Below are 22,008 nucleotides of genomic sequence, written 5' to 3'. Positions count from 1 at the left end.
TTTTCAGATATACAAGTTATCTGAAATGTCATCCCTGTCACTATGATATTTTCATGGCTCCCTTTGACTGTTTTCTGTTTTAAACCATGAACTGGCACGAATACATATAGAATAGAACAGACACAATAGAGATACTATAATCAGTATGAATAAATGATGACTATAGATATACGTCATATCATTGTTTTATGATAATTATCACATATATATTACAAACTAAAACTAATCAAACAGGATTTGCACAGCCGACCTCATCTAAACTCAGCAGACGAGTCACGCAAACATCCTTTATGATCACTCCACTGCCACTGCAGTGACAGCAAGTAAAAGCACACTTGGAAAAAGTTGCATAGGTGTCTCTCTCTCTCTCTCTCTCTCTCTCTCTCACACACACACACACACACACACACACACACGCACACACACACAGCCATTGCTTTGTTCTGCATTAATAGTTGGACTGTGCTTTAGGTTTGCATTACAGTCAAGACTTTGGCTTTTTAGCCAGTGTTCTCCATGATTGAAATTCTCAGTCAGCCATCAATCTGCATTATAGACTGGTTTCCCCTTGTCTGGTGGGGGCTAACTGAAACAGATTGAGACAGCTCTTGCTCACTGCATCACTAATGGCTGGCAATGAAAGACGTCTCTGTGCAGTTGACCCGTATGTGGAACAGGATCACGTCGCAGCCCAGAGCGATGGGGACAACGCAGCTCAATATAGGGAGTCTCTTCGGCATCAGTCACCAGTCAACAGCATCCTCATCCTATTGACTAAATGTTGCCCAGAAATAGAATCTAATCACAGGGTTTGGACAGGCCCTAGTTCTCCTAATGGTTTACCATTAGCTGACTGGAAGAATGCCCAAAGTATAGAGAAATATAACAATATATTCCAGGGGGTCTGCATTGGATGGCAATAATGAGTTCTCGATTATTGCCATGGCACCTGCATGCTGCCCTGTACTTGTATACATCAGCAGAGATCAGTGGAGGTTTGTAGCGAAAATGATTACTCACTCACCTCTGCTTTGAGTCCTTCTCATTATTTTCTGTCATACAAGCCTCCATTAACCCGAGAAGAGGCCACAGAAAACAGAAGCTGAAATTTCGAGAATATGCATTTTCTCCATTCAGCTGTGTTGAATGGATAATACAGGAGTACAGCCTTATAGTGGAATAATTTCCAAGCCATTTTGCAGGCAGGCCACAACAGAGTCATTACCTGCATGGCATAATTGACAGTGAACACAGGCAATCTTGTTAATTGATTACCCAGACCTGTGCTAATGGAAAATGCAAAGCTTCATTGTACCTTCCATAAAGAGCCTGTCAGTAACATTTCCTCACAAAGACGACCAGACTCAGACCCACTAATGTTTCTAGACATTTCCCCAGGGACACCAACATCTGAAGACCACTCAGACTATTTTAATTCACTGCATAATCACCTATAAGATGATTGCCCGGCCAAATTTTCCATAGTGTCATAGCGCGTGGCACAGTGCTGATCAGAAACGCAATAAAGACCCACAAGAGAGAGAGAGCACACGTCTCCACAGAAATGTAACTCAATTAAGAATACGCCCAGTTGCTGCTTATATATTTTTTCCATCCAGGTTGAGATGAGGATGCGGGGGTTTGGGCCCCTCTCCCCTCTCGTGCAGGATTCAGCCTCCAGCTCCTCCTCTGATGCATCGTTTGCATCAGTACTTGGGAACACTTGTGCGCGCTGCTGCTGCACCTCCCCACAGCGCATTCACGGACTCCACTTTACCAGGTGATGACAGACAAGCGCTCAAGACTGAAAATGATACGTTTTTAACACGCCTGAAGTCGGAATCAACGTAGAATGGAGACGCGCCTCGGCCACTGCCTTTTTATCATTTTCTCTGAGTGGATTTGGCTCTTGACCACAACTTCCATCCTGGGCGGAACAAAAGCGGAGGTAAGGTGCATTCCCTCGTGCCAGCTACCGCTCATCGCAGCATTTCCCCGGGAACTCTCGGCGCTGGATTTGTCTAATTTTGGCGACGCACCAGCTGAAGAATTTGTTGGATATACCGAGGGGTCACCCACAGACGAGAAGCACAACGTTGCGGAATTAACCGCGAGCGAAGAAAGTTCGCACAAAGTACAGCCACGGTCAGGGGAGAATGACACAAATTGTCTGCAGAAGGACGCCGTGAACGGTCACCAAAAACTTTCCCATCCTGAAGTGTTTGCTCAAAGTGCGTCTGACCCCTCTGCCAGTAACAAAACCGAGAATGGCACCGGTGATGGAAACAGTTTTTACGCGAAAAACGGCGATGTGGTGGTAAACGAGGACGGGAATGTGGCCAGCTGGAGACGAACGCGAGGTGCGAGGAGCGCAGAGACTTGGTCCGGATTCAGACCCGAGGGCGGGGAGGACGCCTTGGTTTCGGACCAGGAGGAGTTTCAGCTCACAAGTTCGACATTTGCAGTCACCGAGGACACGGCTCACAACCAGGCGATGGTGCACTGGTCCGGACAGAACAGCAGCGTAAGTACTTCATGTGCTCCAGATTTACGCACGGACCTCTTTTGACGCATTGTGGTCAGCGTTCACTCTGAGCTCTTGTATGATGATCTGAGTCATTTAAAGATTTATTTTGACCGTGAATAACGTGATAGACATTAAAACTGAGACTTGCTTGCAGAGTTTGAGGGGAATCAATCTTGTGTTCTGTCTTGCCCTGATACCCCTCCTTTCTCTCTCTCTCTCTCTCTCTCTCTCTCTCTCTCTCTCTCTCTCTCTCTCTCACACACACACACACACACGCACGCACACGCGCACACACGCACTAACACGCAACCCATCCATGCCATTCTTTATTGATTAGCTGACTTGGCAGGTATATGGCTCAAATTTAAAGGGCAAAATAAGCAAACTTAAATGTTCTGCATGCACGAATTTAAAGGGAATTATGCTTTCTTGCATTTTGGTCTTGCATTTTTTTCACTCACATATTCACCAAAAGCTTATTCTTATGGATTTTGATCTTTTTTTGTTCACCCACTGATTTTGACAGTTTTCTACTGGCATTTATTTCGTGCCTAAATAAGATCAATTAACCCTTTTACGTTCCCAAAAATAGAAACATGACTGATGCTATCAAAGGGTAAGCTGTTAGGTTTAAATAGAATTAATAATATTTAATGTTGTACATGATGTTCAGTATATGGATGGCTGGATGTGGTGCAGTTTAGACTATAAGGAATGTGAACTTGAAGTGTCTCCTAATAAACAGAAAGGAGGGGCAAAATGAAGCACAAAATAGCATCATGATATGATGAAATGCTAAATATAAGCACATGGAGACAGATAAACATTTCAAGTTTAATGACAAGTTGAAAGCTAACGGCAATTAGCAGTGTAGCCTTAAAAAAAATCCCTCTGAGGCTTCCTGTCTAATATCCAAGGGGACTTGCCTTCTACAATTTTGGGAAGATCCAATTTTCTTATGTCTTTCTTTCATACGTCTCAGAACTTCAAACAAAGCCACAGTGGAGCAAACGTAGAGGCACTTAAAATAACAGGGAGTCTTCGATGTGAGCTGATCCCACGCCCTGTAGAGCTCCAAGCAAACAGACTTTAAAATCAATTCTAAAAGATACGTGGATACATGTCAAGTTCACCTAAAACCATAATCACTCAGTGTGCTCCTTTTCTTGTTATGGTCAAGAGTCAAGCAGCAGAGTTTGGAATCCCTACGTAGATTTTCAGCAAGATCAGTGAGATGTGCAGTAGTCTGCTTAAGATGTAAGCACGAATTTGGTTTTTGACAAAAGAATTCAGATTTGAAGGTGTAATTTGATACCATGCTCAAAGCACCAACACACTGTCATACTGTATAACGTCCAGGCTTGATCTGTGGCAGCACAGATCCAAGACTTTTGAATGGAGTATGTCTTCACCCTGGGGCTAATCAAAAGTATTTATGTCTTGTTTGTCTGAGTTTTAGAGAGCTCATCTATTGATTAAAGACTAAGAATGCGAGCCAGTTTGTAGATACCAATTGGCGGCAGAGATATGTATAATTCTGTGTCATCAGCATAGATGTGGAAGTTCGCTTTATGGATGTGTTAAAATAAGGCTTGCATGCAGACTGGCAGAGCATGGGACCAAAGCAAGCTACTTCTGCTTCATCAAAAGAAATGTATGACATATGTAGAAAGAAAAAAAAAAAGGCCCCAAAACCAAAGAGCTTAAGACAAGTCACATTTTCCGAAAACTATTTTTTCCCCAAAAGAATAGTTTGACTTTAGGGGAATCACGCTTATTTGCTTTCTTGATGAGAGTTTGACGACAAGACGTCTCTCTGTACATGTCTGTGCAGTACACATGAAGCTAAAGCCAGCAGGGGATTAGATTAATGAAGCATTAAAACTAGAAGTAGGGGAATAAAGGTAAAGTGGCTCATCCAAAAGGCAAGCAGGCCTACCAGGACCTCTGAATGTGACGTTTAATGTGTGTTGGTTTTATTGGGCGGATGGAATTATTTCTGTGCTATTTCCATTTGTTTGGATTCTTTATGCTGAGCTATAAGTTCTCTGGCTTCATATTAAGAGTGATAGTATTCCTGGATCAGCAGGTCATACAATATTTATAACGAGTCTACACATGGTTTATTTTTAAATGGTGCCAATCAACATGCATGAGTCAGTTTTACTCCTAAACCTGTTATTCAAATATACGTCTTCGATTCAAGTGGTTTTTCACCAGACTCTGGCATCATCATTTTCACAGTAACATTTCTGCTTCAAGAAATTTCCCCCCTGATGCACAGAGTCTCACCCCGCCTACTAACAATGTAATGTGTGTCTGTGTGTGTCTCCGCTTGTGCGACTTACCACACCCCGCCTCTCTCTCGATGTGTGTAATTGCAGCCAGGTGGTTATCAAGAAAAGTAGCAGCTTTTTCCAGCTGGTGTACTTTTTTTCACAATGCTATTTAAAGTAGTAATCTATTTAAAAATTAACCAAGTTTCCTTTTTCCCAATTAAACATCTTTGTACAACTGTGTTAACATTTGCTGTTCAGTCATAAGGGCTTCACTCAGCTTCCCTGGGTATGAGAAGACATTTAGCAGCAACCTTGTCTTAAAGGCTTTAATGTTTAAGTAGAAAGATAGTAGATTGGTCTACAAATACTGAAAAAAGAAGAAGTGTTTCGGGGCTGATAGATGCTTGAAGTGTTCGTGTATGTACATGTAACGTCTCCTCTGGCTTGTCAACGTGACTCAGTTTGTGTTAAACTGTTCTGACACTTCAGGCTGTTGTCACATGTTGAGTTTGTCACACATGAAATCAAATTTTCAGGCAGGCAGCAATTTCCCCCACCCCAACAAAAATTAGACATTTGTTTGTTTACAAATTCTGAAATCTGACAACTGGTTGAGTACAAGGTCCACGGGACACGAGCCAATTTGTGCAGTCTTTGAGACAAATCGTCTGAGCTTGTTATTGATTCATTTTGATATTTCGTTTTTTTTTTTTTTGTCCAATTCCAGATTTTATTTCACCATTCATTTGCTGCTGAAACTGGGTTGGTGATTTTTTTCCCCCTCTTCTTTTATCATTTGTCCAATTATCACTGTTTGAAAATTAAGCTGCAATGTCATTTCAGCTTTTCAATCAACATGAAAACCACAGAATATTATGCAAAGTAGCGTCGGGTCTATGTGCTGCCACCGCACTAATTCATGTAGTGATTGTCTGTCGCATGTAACATTTTAATCCCAAGTGTCCCCTCATTGGACTTGAACAATTTAACCGCGGCAATTAATTGGAGAGCTTCAAGGATTTGATTAGAAAAATAGTAAGAAAAGGAAAAAATGTAATAAATGGAGAAGATGTATTTGATTATTGGCTTTCTTTTGAATTCAAATGTCGCATTCATGCCACCATCGCCTTGAAAAATCCCAGTGTTGTAAACAGACAATTTCAATTAGCTCATGTTCATCAAAAGAGCCACTGGGCTTTCATGATCAACCAAGAGCACAACATATTTTAAAGCAGACAATATCTGAGGCTTAAACATCCAAAGTTCATTAGTGTGCGGTGAGGCATATTTGATTTTGTTGAGATTGCGTTCGGTTTTCTCCTTTTCAATTTGTAACTGGAACTACACTTTGAACAGTCTACGAAAAAAAATATCAAACATTCAATCTCTATTGATCAAATGTGGCAGAGATTAGGCTCACTTAAATCAGTTGTGGCAACGCTTTTTTTGGGGGGCTGTTAAGTCCACAACACGTTAGAATTAGGCTATGTGGGTGTCGTTTTAATTTAATTTGAACGAACGATGTTTCGCTTTCAATTTATTTTGACTTTATCTTTTGTGAAAAACCTGCTATGCATGTTGTCCTTGCGCTTGAGTGGCTTTTTATTCAGGTGCTCTAGTTTCCTTTCACAGTCCAGAGACGAGCAAGGTGAATCAGAAAGTCTAAATTGCCTGTAGGTGTGAATGTGTTTGTCATTCTGTTTGCCCTGTGAGGCCGTCAGACTGTCCTGGGTCCTGCCCAGTGGACGTTGGGATCGGTTTCATCTCCCAATGACCTTGAACACATCTGCTATTTTGTTTTCTATCCAGCTGTTTTAAATATTGCATGTGTGATGCAAATGACTTAAAATTCTGCACAGACAACACACTGTACTGTTTATTTTATGAAGACAAAGAGAGTTTGTGTTCTGTTGTGGCCAGAAGCATGAAGTTGTTAGGTTTTAAAGTGGACACGACCCTCTTTCTCTTCTATTCTTCTGTCTCTGTGTTGAGGCAAGAAGAGTTTTCTCATAAAAAATCTGATTGTTGGCAAAGAGTCTCAGTCTGCATCTCCCTAGCTTCGAGCTTCAACTCGCATTTTAGTGGAATTTTACTTCATGGTTCTCCATTTGCTGGAAAGGAGGTCATCATATTCCATCTCTGCCTTAAACTGAATGGCCTGCTCGTGCGTACACAAAACCTACTACCGCCTGGAACATTTCTCCACTTTCTCCACCAGCCTTCTGCTCATGGGAAAATACCCTTTTCTCTTAGAGCAACTTCGAGGAGCAGCTCCTCACTTCTTGATAAGCTGCGTTTTGTAGTATTTTCGGCTTTTTTTCCATTTTTTGTAGAGGGCCTCCTCCTCTTTACAGATCTTGAGCTAGATAGCTCGCTGCAGAGCTTCTCCTCATCTGCTTCATTGAGCTCTTGCTGAATTGTCTCATCCATTTCTGCAAAGTGGAGGCGGCTCAAGTTTGCAGTCAGTAGTTTCATTCGTAGTTGCAACTCTGACTCACTGACTGAACTGTGGATACAATATTTTATTCTGTGGCCACTTCTATTTCATGATTTTCCTCTGTGTACCAGAAATGTATGTGAGCATGCAATAGATATTCTATATTTTGTCGTGTTAGATCTGTTTAGCCTGGAACTACAAAGAAATGAGAAAGCTGTCCGTGCAGGTAGCTGTCCTATTCTGACGTCACTGATGTCCACCGTCAGGTTGAAACATCCTTCAACTACCCAAACTGAAGAAAAAGTCCATGAAAGACACTCAGCTTATCTGAATCGAAGCTTGAGGCAGAATATATAATTACCCAGATAAAACACTGCCAAAATACTTTTCAACACCAATGCCAACTGGAATGTATAGGAACTAAAAGTCGAATGTTGGTGTTGGAGCATCACTGAGGCATATAAATGGCTACAGTGAAAGCAAGCCTTGAAATATGCTGCAAAAATTAGATCTGCAGGGTTTTGAAAAACTTGAAAGTCATGGTTTCTTCTTCTGTGACTGGAAGGCTTCTTCTTCTTCTTCTTCTTCTTTGCCATAGATACCACAGTCCTGGAGTCACAGTGAAAATTCTATATTTGCCCAGCGTACTGTATTTTGAGTACAAAGCTGGCCTTACTCAAAGAAAAATGTTAATGTCTAATATGCGCTGCATAAAAATGTATGGAAAATATTAAACACGGAATATGATTAGATATTCAGGATGAAATAGGTTGAAATAAAACTACAATATTCTGTCTGAAAACTGTGGGACACAGTTATGTGGATCAAAGATGAAAGAGAGACATGAGAGTGATATTGATCTTCTCCTGTAACTCTTGGCAAGAAAATGAATAATCATATTTCCCCAAATGCTAAACTATTCCTTTAAAACGAATGGAAGCTGCTTTCATCAGCGCCGAGGCAGCCTCCGACTAAAAGAAGTCATGAACTTAATGAAGCGCATGTGTAAAGGTCAGAGGTCATGCTAAGGGGTTAACATGAGGACTGCAAAACAAAAAAGATCAGCCATCAGTCTGTTAGCAGTCATTGATAAAAGTCAAACAGCATATTGTTGTTTTTATCCCAAAACATGTGCTGCACTCAAACATTCCTGAACCAAATTTAAAGCTACATTTATAAAAATGCAAATTGTCATTTTTATCAGCAGATGAAAAGCATATTTAAAGCATATTTTGTAGATTAAGGAGGATTTTGTTGTCAGGGGGATTATTTATTGTTTCTAATGAAACATGATGGATTAAAATAGATAGATGCATTTTCACTATTTAGGTTTTTGAATACGCAGCATTCTGTAATTAAAGAAAACAGAATGATAAAAGAGGGGATTGTGACTACGTGTGTCCCAGTTTATCAGCTTGTCAATGGTTCTTTTTGTCCAAATGCAACAATAATCACAGCGTTTCCTGCTCTAGCAACGTTTAATCAGGATGATGGTGTTGGCAGTTTTTTGTCACTTTTCGTCCCTGGTTCTCCATGTTGTTGCTTTAGAGGACAAAAAGGGATGACTGAATATGTTCAGTAGTTAAATGTGTTGTAACACCTTTCCACCATTTTACCTTGGCTGCCTCCCCCTACCTGGATTCTGCCTCCTCAGCATCCCATCACAATGCCCTGGACGCGTGTAGTTTCCTTCAGAAGGCATGTTGACACGCTCAGAGAGCCCCGTGGCCGCGGCTGTCAGAACGGAGCGCCACCGGCTTCCCTCTCTCCCGGGTGGCCGTGATGGACAGGCTGTGGAGACGGAGGAGGGGGGTTGATGCAATGTAGTTTCAGGGAGTGAGCATCACACACATAAATAAATTCATGAAATACATAATGATCGGAAATGTAACACCACGACTTAACCTACGACAACGGAAGACAAAGAATTTATTATTTCTCCTAACAAAATTTGTGCCGTCGCCTATGCTGCGTGGATGAACGGGGGGACGAGGTTCTTTTTTACAGCTCAGCACTGCACAGAAACTACTGGCAGGCTGAGTTCAGCTCTGCCAAGCCACCAAGCCTTCCTGTGGTGAGGTTCTCTAACTCCTTGAAATCCTGCTGAGTGTGTTTTTTATCGGCAAGCTGCGTTCCCCTCCTGGGTTTCCTTTCTTCTCCACCGAGTGCAATCTAACCGAACAGAAATTCCAAATCCGAGTCAGGTGAAGATTTTATTCTCGACCAGGATGAAGTTAATTTGCCAGGAATAACAATGCATAATGAGATGTCACCTCTCTGTTTTCCTTTTTTGCTTGTCACAGACACATCTTTGTGTTTGCATTTCTTCCTGTTATCTTAAATCAAACTGCTGCGCAGGTCCATATTTTTGTTATGTGTGCTCTGACTGTTTCCACTGTGACTCACTGCTGTTTCAAGAACAGCTGCTATAGCTTCAGAATAATTGTAGTGGCAGCTGGTAGGCAAAGAATCAGCTTGTTCATTTGCAGACATATCATTTAAATGAGATAATGTCTTGACAATTAATGTTAAAATTGCCACCATATCTTGAAGAGGGCTTTTTACTTCTCAGCTGTGTCTCGGTGCCTCAGTGCTCCATCCATGAATCAGAAACACTCTCCCAGTTGGTCGCTGTTGTCAGTGTTCTTTTGTTAGCCGTTGCTCAGTTTGCACCTCATTTTGTGCTTCAGAACACTTTCATTTTACAGCGGCCACCTGCATTAGTCGTTCGTATGAGTTATGCCATCTGGCTGCTGTAAGGAAAGCTTCGCATTCAAAACCATAACGTTGATTCACTCGCTCAAGTTCTTCGCTTTGGATTTACAGCGATGCATTTGGGCAGACAGGAGGTTTCAAACACAGTTGGTGAGGCTGAAAAGACATATGGATGAGAGAAATTCTCTCCTCGGCATATTTATCTAATCAGCTGTTTAGCTTTATTTATGTTGCAGGAAATGTACTTTATTAAAGAGTCCGGGGAGCTTTTTAGTTTGTCAACATGCGACTCATCTCTTACCATCCCACTCAGCGGTTCCAAATTTCAGACTGAGAGCTGAAGATTTAAAAGGAAAAACAAAAAAAGCACTCCGTCCACAGTGGGCACAACTTTTTGGTTGGGTTGAAAAACCTACCCACTTGCTGTCTAATCTTGCCTGCATTGATCAGACCCCCTCCTCTTGCACGCCAAAGCTTCCAAGCTCAGCAGGCCGCCGTAGCCAACCGCAGAACTTGCCTGGGCTTTCATTTATGGCGGAGAAGCAAATGATGCGCGAGTATAAGCCCCCAGAAGAAGGAAGTCGTTTCAGTTGACTTATCAACCGAGCTTCTACTTCGACACGGAGCCGTTGTCTCGGCGTGAGGAGTCCAATAACGTCAGACACTCTCTGTTCTGCCTGAAAGCCGCAGCTGTAACATGAAGCACCTGCAGCATGCCCGTTTAAGATATACTGGGTATTTGACGTTCACAGATCAGTGGTATTACCGTCTGGAAACAGAAACAGAATGCTGCTATCACTCACATTATTGCTGAAGTTTATGACTTCAAGAAAGACAGCAGAACGTCTTATTATTATCCTACCAGAGCTCAAAGCAATGACTGGAAATTCTTTATTTACATTCCCAGATCTTTAGCGCTTTAATTCTCCGTGATTAACTCCTCCTTGTGTCTGTAGTTTTATCAGGACAACTAGTAGTTTATGTTGTGCAAAGTGATATTGCGAAGTTGCTTTATAATTTATGATTGCAGTGACCTGCTATCTGTGGGAGAGCCAACAGCTCTGACTTCAAACAGCCGAGCTTCAGCACAACATCTGGCCCACGAGGAAATGTTGCCTTTGTTAATGAAGTGATATAAATTGATGTGGCAGACAAAAGCCTCTGTACGTTGTGCGTCTCACTCAGGTGCTGTTGAAGAGCACAACGGTGTGCTCTTCTGCAGGTTGTCGCTGCTGCCGAGTGCGTCACACAATAATAAATGTAACAGAAATAGACAATTCTTTCTTTAGTAAAGGTGTTAAATGATGCTATTTAATGTAGTGATTTTATCAAGTGAAGCTCCATACCTTATGCTGTTGCTGCCTCCCTGAAGGGCTTTGAATTTGCTTGCTAAGCTGTGCTTCTTCTTTTTGTTTTTTTCCATTCCTTGAAAAGAAAACTCTGGCACATTATTAACACTTCTGTGGTGTTGATATCTTATAGCTAGGTGTTTTCACCTTCCTTCTCCCAGTTAGTTTGTTGTAGATGTGACATTTAATGTCAACAATGATCACACATGTGAATTATCATCATTACAGCTTGAGTCCTTATGAAATAATGAACTTCAGATCTTCATAATTAATGCCGTTATAGTTGGTTATATTTAAACGAATCACTACTTGCTGTGTGAATTTGTTTATTCCTGTTCAGGGTCAAAGGGGGGATGGATCCTTCCCCAGCACGCAAAGGCTCAAACATGTGACCACTTTTGGATATATATTTGTCTTTATTATTAATATTCCAGTCAGCAACTCTCGCAACAATTGCTTTTATGGAATCATCCATCTGTTTAATTGCTGTGGCTAAATGTGATGACAGTTTTATTGATGAGGCAACTTAATTCCAACAGCTGATAAGGCCGGATCAACGGGTTGGTGAGAGTGGGAATGAATTGCAATGTGTACTCTGTTGCTCATTTCATTTGTCTCAGGTGTTCATCCTTCAATAACAGAAAGCCTCTGCTTTCTCCATACCTCTACCCCATCCTCACTCTTCTTCATACAACACCTTCATTCCACAGCAGTAATCTCTTCACACTAAGCCCTTTAAGTCGCCATTAAGCCCCCATTCATTCTTACATAATGATCGAATTCATCCCAGTCCATTTACCTCCAAGGTTTAAGATTTACAAAGGATTAGAGTAGAAAAAAAATCAATTTGCTTGCTCTTGGATGTCAAGTAATCCAGTTTGGAGATATGTTGGTTCTACTGCAGTCTGATGTGTGTACTACATGGTGGCTGACACCAAATGTGACACCTGTGTTGAAATTCAAAGGGAGTAAAAAAGCTCAAATGTATAGCCTTATTAATCAGAATCAGAGTGTAAGTTGCCATTAGCCCCTCTGCAGTGGAATCATTAAAAGGAGAGGCCTCATCCAGCGATTTCAAATAGTAATTTAATGACTTGTGTGACATGCTGAGCTTCAAACACCTGTTTGACATAGAAATATCTACAAAGTGAATATGTTATCACTGTATTGATGTGTTAACTGCAGCCGTAAAGCTTCACCTTACACTTTCAACATCCTGCAGAACAGAGGAAACTTTTCTCGCTTGGCAATAAGGTGAATGCACATTACGTTTCACTGTAATCCTGGATTCTTCCCAAGTAAATGCATAAAGTTAATTGCCACACAGAAGAGCGGGCGGGGGTGTAATTTGTCCTAATTTTCCGACTGCTGCGGGTTGTTTTATTGTGTATGACAGTGTCCATGAGGGTATGACTTTTGGAAGGCATAAAGGCCATTTTATTGGAAGATCATAAATCTCTGCAACCCCAGTCTGGACACTTTGGTACCGAAGTTATAACAAGCTGTGGGGATTATCTCCAAACTAGCTCTGATTTATAGGATTTCATGCATTTAGCGAAAGGTAGGAGCAGAGTCACAGTTTTATTAGCCCGCCCATTCGCACAGAGAGAAGACAATTAGATGATAAAAGCCAAACTGTAAAGTCTCAATTCATTGCATTGCTAACAGAAAGAGGAGGTGCGGTGTTGCAAGATTAAATATTTACAATTGCTAAATAAAGTAAAGACATGTCGTTATGGAAAACACGAGCAGGGCAGAAAACCGAGCTGACACTCCGAGCGGTCCAATCGATTTATAGACGGAAATAAAATGAATCCCTTTATCTAAATTAATCATCAGACGTCAAATGTAGAAAAAGCTCATGTGATTAGAGGGATTTCTGTATTTACCAGCAAACAATTAGATGATGCTTTATCATTTTTCATTGGCTCAAATATGATTGTGTTCATTGATATAGGAATTAACAATACCCCGAGGGAATCAGATATTTTGGGATTTATAAATCAAAGTCACTGTTGTGATGGTTTGGCATTTTTACCGGCAGTCTTCTCTTTGTGTTCTCTTACAGCCAAATTCCAGAGTCCACTTTACATAACTGACCTGATAGAGCCTCATGTGTGTGTGTGTGTGTGTGTGTGTGTGTGTCGCAGCTCTGTTCCACTGATTAGTTTAAAGAGGGGGGCACGCTTTCATTTAGCTGTGATGAGAAGGATTGATTTGATTTGAGCCTCGAAAATGACTTCTGTTTGGAAACTCTACAAGCTGGGATTTCATAAAGAAGTTAAAATTTTCTTGTTTACATGACAGAGTTCTTAGTTGTTATAAGGAATGTTACCCCAAACGCTCATATAACACTTGATAATTAGACGGTAGCTGTGAAAAGCTGAACAAGATGCCCAGAGATTCTTCCCAGGAGAGCTATATGATCTGCAGGTTTTATGATTGCACAGTGCAGGCAGGGCGCTGCCGGAGCAATTAATTCGTGTAAAGGATGAAGGGCACCATGTGAACAACTGTTTTTTTGTGTCAGTGACTGTTGAGGTTTTATTTTTAGTTTTGAACATTTCTTTGGTCTAAAGTTATTACGCACTCGAAGAAGTGGAAGTTTTCCCTTTATGCCATTTCCTCGCTGCGTATAAAGGAAACGACGAGTCAAAAGCGTGTAAACATGACTTCATGCATCGCTAATTTCTGTACGTACAAACACACTGGCTTTGATTCAGATGTTTTCTAAAGGAAAAGAGGCGAGTGGAAATGTCCACAGTGAGCTGTTTATCAATATTAATTTACAAGACATCTTGAAATCTGCTGCTTCTCATGCATTAAGTAAAGGCCTGTGAATTGTGACGCGCATATGACTTTGACACTTTTTATGATCGACTTCCAGAAAGATGTCCACGGTATTTACGACGTCTGCCTTTCTGTGCCCAGAATAAATTATGGTGTTTACTTATTCATTTAGTCATAGCTCACCAGTGGGAGCATTTTCTGCTAGTCTACTGGGCCTTAAAAACCATTACAGCATACATATATGATCAGAAATACCCCCCGAGACCGCGCGCGAGGCTTTACAGCAAGCAGTGTGACACACCATCACCGTTTGGTTTTTAATAAAGCGGTGCCTGTCAGGAAGCTTAAAAGAAACGTGCGTGGACGGCTGTTGTTGCACTTTGTGACACGTTATTGCTGCCGTTCAAAACTGATGATACGCTCCTGCGAAGATAGTAATCTGTTTGATGTGTTTTGTAGGTGATTCTCATGCTGACAAAATACTACGACTTCAACTCTGGCAGAGTAACGGAGAGTTCTTTATGGAGGTAAGATGTCTAGCGTTACCGTCCTATGCATCTGTAGCCATTATGAGTAATTAATATAATATAATGACACCCTCTGATGTTGTTGTTGGACTTCTGGAGAAGTCATTTAACAGCTGAGAAAGCCTGATGACTTTTCTTTAAGTGTCCTATGTCTTTAATGCTATTACTGTAAGCAGGATAACGCTCTTTCATTTTATTGTCTTTGAAAAATATGTGAAATATTTCCTGATTTTTGTGATAAAGTCTGCATTTTGTCACCTTCACCAAATGTGCAAGTGTCCAGTTTGTGGGAAAAAAAAGAAGTCCTGCAACTTCAACCTTTTCCACATCTTGGCTTCTTAATAAGGTCATGACAAAAACTGATGGGAAAAAAAAGTGTTGGATTCTGCAGTAATTATCATTATTTTTTCACTGGGTTCTGTGGAGTCATCCATAAACAAGGATTCAAAAAAGAAAAAGTGTTCTTTCCACATCAAAAGCTAAAGATCCTGTAAGAGATTCTATAAAAAAAATATAAAATGCACAACATGTGTTTTATATCGTGCAGTACAAAACATCCCATTGCTGCTTGTTTTTTTCTTTCCGAAATGTCACAGAGAAACTGATACTGATCTATTTTGGGGACAGTAAATGACATCTGAAATGAAATCAGCAAAGCAGTGCCACTTTTGGAGCATAAACAAATTATATTTTAAAGAATAAATGCGTCGGGAAAAAAGTTTCAAAACCCTACCTTTGCGAATCTTTTAAGCAAACATGTCCTCTAATTCTCCGTTTGATTTATAAAACACGGAAGTGTCAATAATAAAAATAATAATATCTCATCCCCTAGCCATGCATGCCACACAGGATGTTCTTGTTTATTTTGATAATTAAAAAAATCTCCATTCATCTAGCAAATTGCTTCATGACTTCTGCTGTTGCAATTTTCTGCTTGCCTGATATGCTTAATGATACCATCAGCATCTTAACTAGTAGGTGTTGCTCTTTTCTCCTCTACTCTCTACCAAAGCCTGTTTACTTTATCCTATAATTGAATTTTAGGTCAACTGATTACGGGACCACGTATGAAAAACTTAATGAGAAAGTCGGGATGAAAACCATTCTGAGCTACTTGTATGTGAGTCCGAACAACAAAAGGAAGGTAAGTTTCACTGTGTGTGTGTGCAATGAGAAATCCTGTCTGCATAAAATAATCTGTCAGTTGTTACCACCGTGCAGCCGATTTATTATCATTTTCCCTCCATAGCTGCCCTGCAGCAGCCTGCAGCCTGCACCTTGCGCATTGCACAAGCACACTTAAGCCCTGTAGAATGGATGCTGTCAAGGTGGGCTGCTCACTCCTCCCGTCTCTTTTCTTGTCTCATCTTAGATCATGTTGCTGACCGACCCAGAGGTGGAGAGCAGCCTGCTCATTAGCCTTGACGAGGGGGCGTCCTATCAGAAACACAGCTTAGCCTTTGATATCCTCAGCCTGCTTTTTCACCCTGAGCAGGAGGACTGGATCTTGGCTTACAGCCATGACCAAAAGGTAATGTGTAGCTGTCAGATGGCATGAAATAGCTGGAATAAAAAACGGAAAATGTGACAGAAAACATCTCTGTGTGTGAGAATAAGGGCTGCTGTGTGTGGGTTTCTTGCAGCTTATGCGGCTGCTTTTGTTAGCTGTGCTGCGGTGTTCGACCAGATTGTTGTCACCGTGGGGTCACAGCAAAACTAATATCTCTATAAAATATAAAACATATTGCTGCCATGGTCGAACGCATTCATTTTGATAATAGCGGCTACGTTTCGGGACACGGTCTTCATGAGCACAGACATCTGCTACTTAAGCCAAGGCTGCAGTGGCCACAGCAGAAGCAGCCGATCACCTGTAGCCCTAAACAAGTCATAAGGTCTGGCGGTAGACAGCTTTGAATGGATGTGTCCTAGACGGCACGGCGGAAAGTTAACAAGGGAGACACGCCCAAACAATCCACAAGCTCACACACACGCACAACTGTGAGCATAAACACACACCCTCCATTACTCTGTGTGAGAGCCCTGCTGTCTGCTTCACTCAACGCCACAGACATCAAACTTGGCCTCTCCAGCCGGCGATTGGAAGACTTGATTTTCAGAGAGAAAAACAGTCAAGGTCTGGGAAGTGAGATAAATGGTGCAGGGAGGAAGATGAAAGCTTAGTTGAAAGCCATCGACGGGTCAAAAATAAAGATGCTCTGGAGAAGTTTGCCTTCAGGTCGTTCCCAATGTCTTTGTAAAGCAAATTTTCTGCTGTTTTTCTTTCCCTTTTATCGCTACGAGAGTCAAATGAGACTTAGCTTGGTTTCATTTTACATTTATTGATTGTCTGTCATGTCTTTTAAAAGCTGTAAGTTCTTAGATTCGTCAGAATGGCGTTGCTGATCCTTGTAAAGCTCGGAGCTTAGATGCGTGCTGCTGCATCATTAAGGCGAGATGACAGGCCTCCTGACTGCTTGAACACCAGTAAAATAGCTTCGTGGAGAAAAACTACAATGACAGCTAAATGAGTGATTTTATATCAGTTAGGCTGAAGTCCTGCTGAGTTACTGAAAGAACGAGTCACTTTGATTTTTAACACGGAGAGCAGTTTGTATGTTCTCCTTTCTCTCTTAGCCAAGGCATCTGAACACATAACCTTAACTATTTTCTATTTTATTTTATATTTTGGAAACTCGGCTTCAAAGTATTACTGCGTTTTTACAAGAACTGATGGATTTTCTCATATCTGATGCATTTCCACATAAAGTATGCACTCAGTAGTGCAATATTCAAAACAACATCAGCATGGCGATGCAAAAAAATTCTTACAAACACGACAGCTGCTTTATAATACAGTTGGACATAAATCTGGAAATAAATCTCTTGGATATTCTCACTTGGAAGATAATTCATTATACTGTACTTCATACCATGCTTATCTGATTAATGTATTCCCATTTTTCAGCTTTACGTCTCCGTTGAGTTTGGAAGGAGATGGCAGCTTGTGCACGACAGCGTCGTCCCCAACAGATTCTACTGGTGAGATCAACAACCGCTCATTTGCAGAATGTTTGTCCTGACGGTAGATAAATGCTGCAATAGTTTTATATGAGATATGTAAATGCGAGCTCTATGCATTATTAGCATTCTGCTCGCAACAGTAGCGGAGAGGGGAAATGATTAGTCAGCAGCTCGTTTACAGTAATGGTACAAAAACAGTAACTTCATTGAGTCAGATTTAAACCCATTAACAAATCTGGAATGTCGAGTCTCAAGTGTACTTTAGGAAATGTCATGAAATGTTAAAAAAAACTGGCTGCATTTGTTATTCCAGTAAAGGTAAAAAAAAAAAGAGGAGTCACTGAAACTCACTCAACACATTTTACACCCCTTTTTGCTTTTATTAACAAATGCCAAGCTTTTAGAAAGGCAGAGCTTGTAATGATAAATAATGCAGGTTTTATGTTTTCTTTTTACTTTTTACATAATGTACTAAGTGTGTAGTTTACACATGCTGATGAATATTTGATCCGTCCAATGCGGTCTCCTCATAAAACATTGTTGGCGTAGTGTTGGGATACCACAGTATGTTACAAATCCAATCACATCCAAAACATTATCCATCAGTTTTTCATTTATTTTGTATGATGTCTGATGTATGTTGCGTAGAATCCGGACTGAGGACGAGGCAGAGAGCCTTTGGATGTCTCTCACAGTGTTTTAGCGTTATTAGCTTATGGGAGCCGGTGCAGGGATTATGGCCCAGGATAAATGTTGAATTTATAATGTTTTTTATAGTCGTTGGCTACAAAATCCTTTTCGCACTTCTCTGTATAGAAAAAAAAAACAAAACCAGAGATTAATCAAGGAGGCTGGGATGACCTACAGCAGAGGGATACGCTTGTTTTTGGGGGCTTAAGTCTTGGAAATGCAACATGTTAATAGTATTAGAGTAAATAGGAATCTTTAGGGAAGCGGTAATGACTAAGTAGATTTTAGCGGTGAAAAAGGCGGTTTACTATCTTGTTTATGAGGCTGATATTTTTTATCCTTGAAGGGAAGGTGGATGCGTGACACTCAGTTCTTGAGGGGGTTGAGGAGTAATATATAGCTTGCTAATTTGTTTATGCTAATGGATTTAAAAAAAAAAAAAAAACGGAAACTGGGGTAATATTTGGGTTAATGATACCTCAGTTTGGAGGCAGCTTGGAACATATGCATAACTGAAAGCAGCCCATAATATTTAGTGGTTACGACTTATTGTGTAAAACTTCCATCCTGTATGGGCTCTAAAAATACAGTTGCAGTGATAAAACGGTTTGTCAGACACGACTATAAGCTTGTAGATATTCTTTTAAAATCCAAAATGCACTTATACAGTAAAGTGTAGCTCATTGCACATTGACAACTTAAACACAATATGAACTTTATTTTCACATAATTCACATAACAAAGTCCTTTTTCCACAGACTGTCTTTCTGTAGCTGACCTCACCAGAACTCTGCACACGTTTGACTTTGGGTTAAATCCCGCCTTGTTTTTTCATGAGAGAATGTGTTCATAATTTAGATTTGTACCAAACATCAACAGATGGTCTTTCCTCACACGCCACAGACAATTTGAGCATCGTGAGTATTTCGCTGTGACACGGTTTAAAAAATGAATATCAAATAAAGATTTCATTCCTCCAACCCAACAGGGGTGTCCATGCAAAACCTCACAGTTAAGGATCTTTCTAACGAGCTGGGTTTATTCAGAAGTCTACTTTGAGTCCACATCCTAAATAAAGGTGTTCTTTCCACAAAACCCACATTGTTGCTGTTTTGAATTTGCTTAATTTTAGATGCTCTCCACAAATGAAGAGATCCACCACAGAAGAATTACTTCCACCACTTTCTGCCCTGCTTGACGTATCTAAAAAATATCTGACAAACGTGATTTACAGGAACATGTTAAGAGGCCCCCATAGGCCGACGCAGCGCTGCGTGTTAGTTATGGGGGAACATAGTGTAACATTGCAGGGGTTTATTTAAGAGCAAGGGCTGCTGTTCACTGATAGAATTGGATGAAGTATTTGACAGAAAGTCCATTAAAAGAGATGGAGCTGTGAGGCAATTACAGAGTGCTGAGGGAAGCAGGATGGGGGCTTTTTATATTATAGTTCAGACACAGTATGGAAAATGAAAAGAAACCCATCTTCTGTCACAACAGCTGCTATTAATACAACAAGTGGTCACTCCTGTCGCTCTGCACTGAACAGCTGCCATGAAGAATCACTAGTGGGAAGTGAATGAAATGGCTAAGTACGCCTTACACATAATGAGCGGTGTAGGTCAAACGTCCTTCAGGCCAGTGTTTGGAGATAAGGCTGTCGCGTTATTCTTCCTTTGGAGAACAGTAAAGATCACAGCTGCATCTGTTATTACCAGAATAAAAATCAAACTCTAATCTTAAACAAATATTGCACCCCGCCTTCCGATTACAGAAAAAAAACACAGATTACCACGAGCTCGCTGCGTCTACTGAGCAGTTTTCTCAATTTTCCTTGGTTTTATTCTAATTATTAATGCAGCTTGAGTTTATTATGTGCTTTGGGAGAGCAGCGAAATAGCTGATAAAAGTTACGCCTCAATGTCTGATCAAGCTACCTGATGTTCAAAATAAATAACAGGAAAGGTTTTTTATTTATTTAAGTCTCTGCCAAACTTTATTAAAACTTAAAAAATGCAAGAAACACTTTGCTAGCTGTTGGAGAATTAAATATTCTATGTAATATAGCAAAGGGCTGCTGTTTATTCATTCAGATTCTCAAAGGGAAATTTAAGCGCATCAGCTTTTTACAGGGAAAAGAAGCTCAGGGATTCCTTTTCATTAGTCGATTATACATATAAGTTGGACGAAATGCAGCTTTTTATACCACATAGGAAAACACTGAGTCCTCCTTTCTGTACATGTGAGTCCTGTTCTTTGGATTGAACATAAAAACAAGCTCATATATGAGGAAAGACAGATAATTAACAGATAAATTAATGATGCCGTTCTCCCATGACAAGGTGATTAAAGGCATAATTGTGTTACATAAAGACATTTATTCTGCCTTTTCTCTCATCTGAGGTTGTGTTTAAAGGCCGTTTATAAGTTCTTACAAGATCGTTTGAAATTAAAGAGCTTCTCTATCAAACCTACGCCATTAAAACTTGTGAATTTAATCATAAAGTATTATAACTGCTAACTCTATGTGTGCATGTGTAAGTTACTTAAGTTAGTTTCTATTTTATACTGTCACTCAGCATTAGCAGAATATTTTGTATTTTAAAGTGTATGTCATATTTGTGAAATCAGTTTGGCATTTTTAGTATGTTTTTGCTGAAGGACATGTTTTTAGAATCAGTTTTATTGCCAAGGAGGGTTTTTTTTTCTTCTATGTAAGGAGTTTGCTGTAGTGTTTTGGTGCATAACTTTAAATGCTGACAAGTAAACAATGTTTAAAGAGGAATGCAAAGATTTTTTTTAAAAAGCAGGTGTTGCAAGTCAATAGTCAGTAAGTGTTAAAAGAGAAATAAGAAGCAAGTGTTACAAATGAAACACACAGCGAGGGTAACAAAGGGGATTTAAGGTAATAAAAAATCATGAATGACTACATAACATGAAAAATATTTACAGTGTGCAGCAATGTGCTAATTGTTTGCCTAAAAATGTGTAAAAAGGACAGTAATAATCCCATTTAAAGAGCTGTGTGTTCATGTAACGCATTGAGTTTGTGTCTATGGTGGCGGGTAAGGGGGTAGAGGGACTGTCACTGAGGGTCTCCAGCCTTCACAATATATTCTATTCTTTATTCTTCACCTGGCTTATATACACGAGTGCCTCCAGAACATTTTTATTTGTGTGACCCAATGGAGCCACTGAAAATGTTGTGATGACAAACACCAAAAGGCATAGCTGTGCTACGGGTCAGATAAAAGTTATGCCAGTGTAAGAGCTAAGAAACAGCGTACTGATATAGTTGGAATTATAAAAAAGCAAATGAGTATCTTCTTTGAATAAACTAATACAGGTACTGTTAGTGTTTTGGCTGTTTGGGTGACTGACCCTTCAAAATAGCCTGGGAGAATAAATGCTGCAGAGCATCTGAGGGGAACAAGTTCACCCAAGACACCCATAGTTTATTTATGAGTTCAACACTGAAAATTCTGTCCATGTGCAATGATAATTTATCAACCTGCTGCAACCTATGGCAGAAAAAACATGTTTTCATTGTTAGTGGGATGGACCAGCTGCTGTGTTTTGGTTACAAGAGGTCACGTTCTGTAACACAATGATGTCGCTGCTGCAGAAAATCTGTGAAATGGAGAAATCTCCCAAATGAATAAACTTGATA

General features: G+C 40.4%; 1 protein-coding gene across 1 annotated transcript in view; it reads left to right on the top strand.

Annotated features, from left to right (window-relative positions):
* The first annotated feature begins 1,852 nt into the window (after positions 1 to 1,852).
* The window catches only part of LOC103360893 (VPS10 domain-containing receptor SorCS1-like), a 45,484-nt gene continuing 25,328 nt past the window's right edge, over positions 1,853 to 22,008 (top strand). The window contains exons 1-5 of the mRNA XM_008286822.1: positions 1,853 to 2,524; positions 14,557 to 14,624; positions 15,669 to 15,768; positions 15,997 to 16,155; positions 17,593 to 17,666. Coding sequence (XP_008285044.1) covers positions 1,853 to 2,524; positions 14,557 to 14,624; positions 15,669 to 15,768; positions 15,997 to 16,155; positions 17,593 to 17,666 — 1,073 coding nt within the window. The remainder of the gene's footprint in view (positions 2,525 to 14,556; positions 14,625 to 15,668; positions 15,769 to 15,996; positions 16,156 to 17,592; positions 17,667 to 22,008) is intronic.

This window comes from Stegastes partitus, unplaced genomic scaffold (assembly GCF_000690725.1).
Source record: "Stegastes partitus isolate 25-593 unplaced genomic scaffold, Stegastes_partitus-1.0.2 Scaffold471, whole genome shotgun sequence".
NCBI classification, from domain to species: domain Eukaryota; kingdom Metazoa; phylum Chordata; class Actinopteri; family Pomacentridae; genus Stegastes; species Stegastes partitus.
This window is presented reverse-complemented; position numbering and strand designations above follow the sequence as displayed.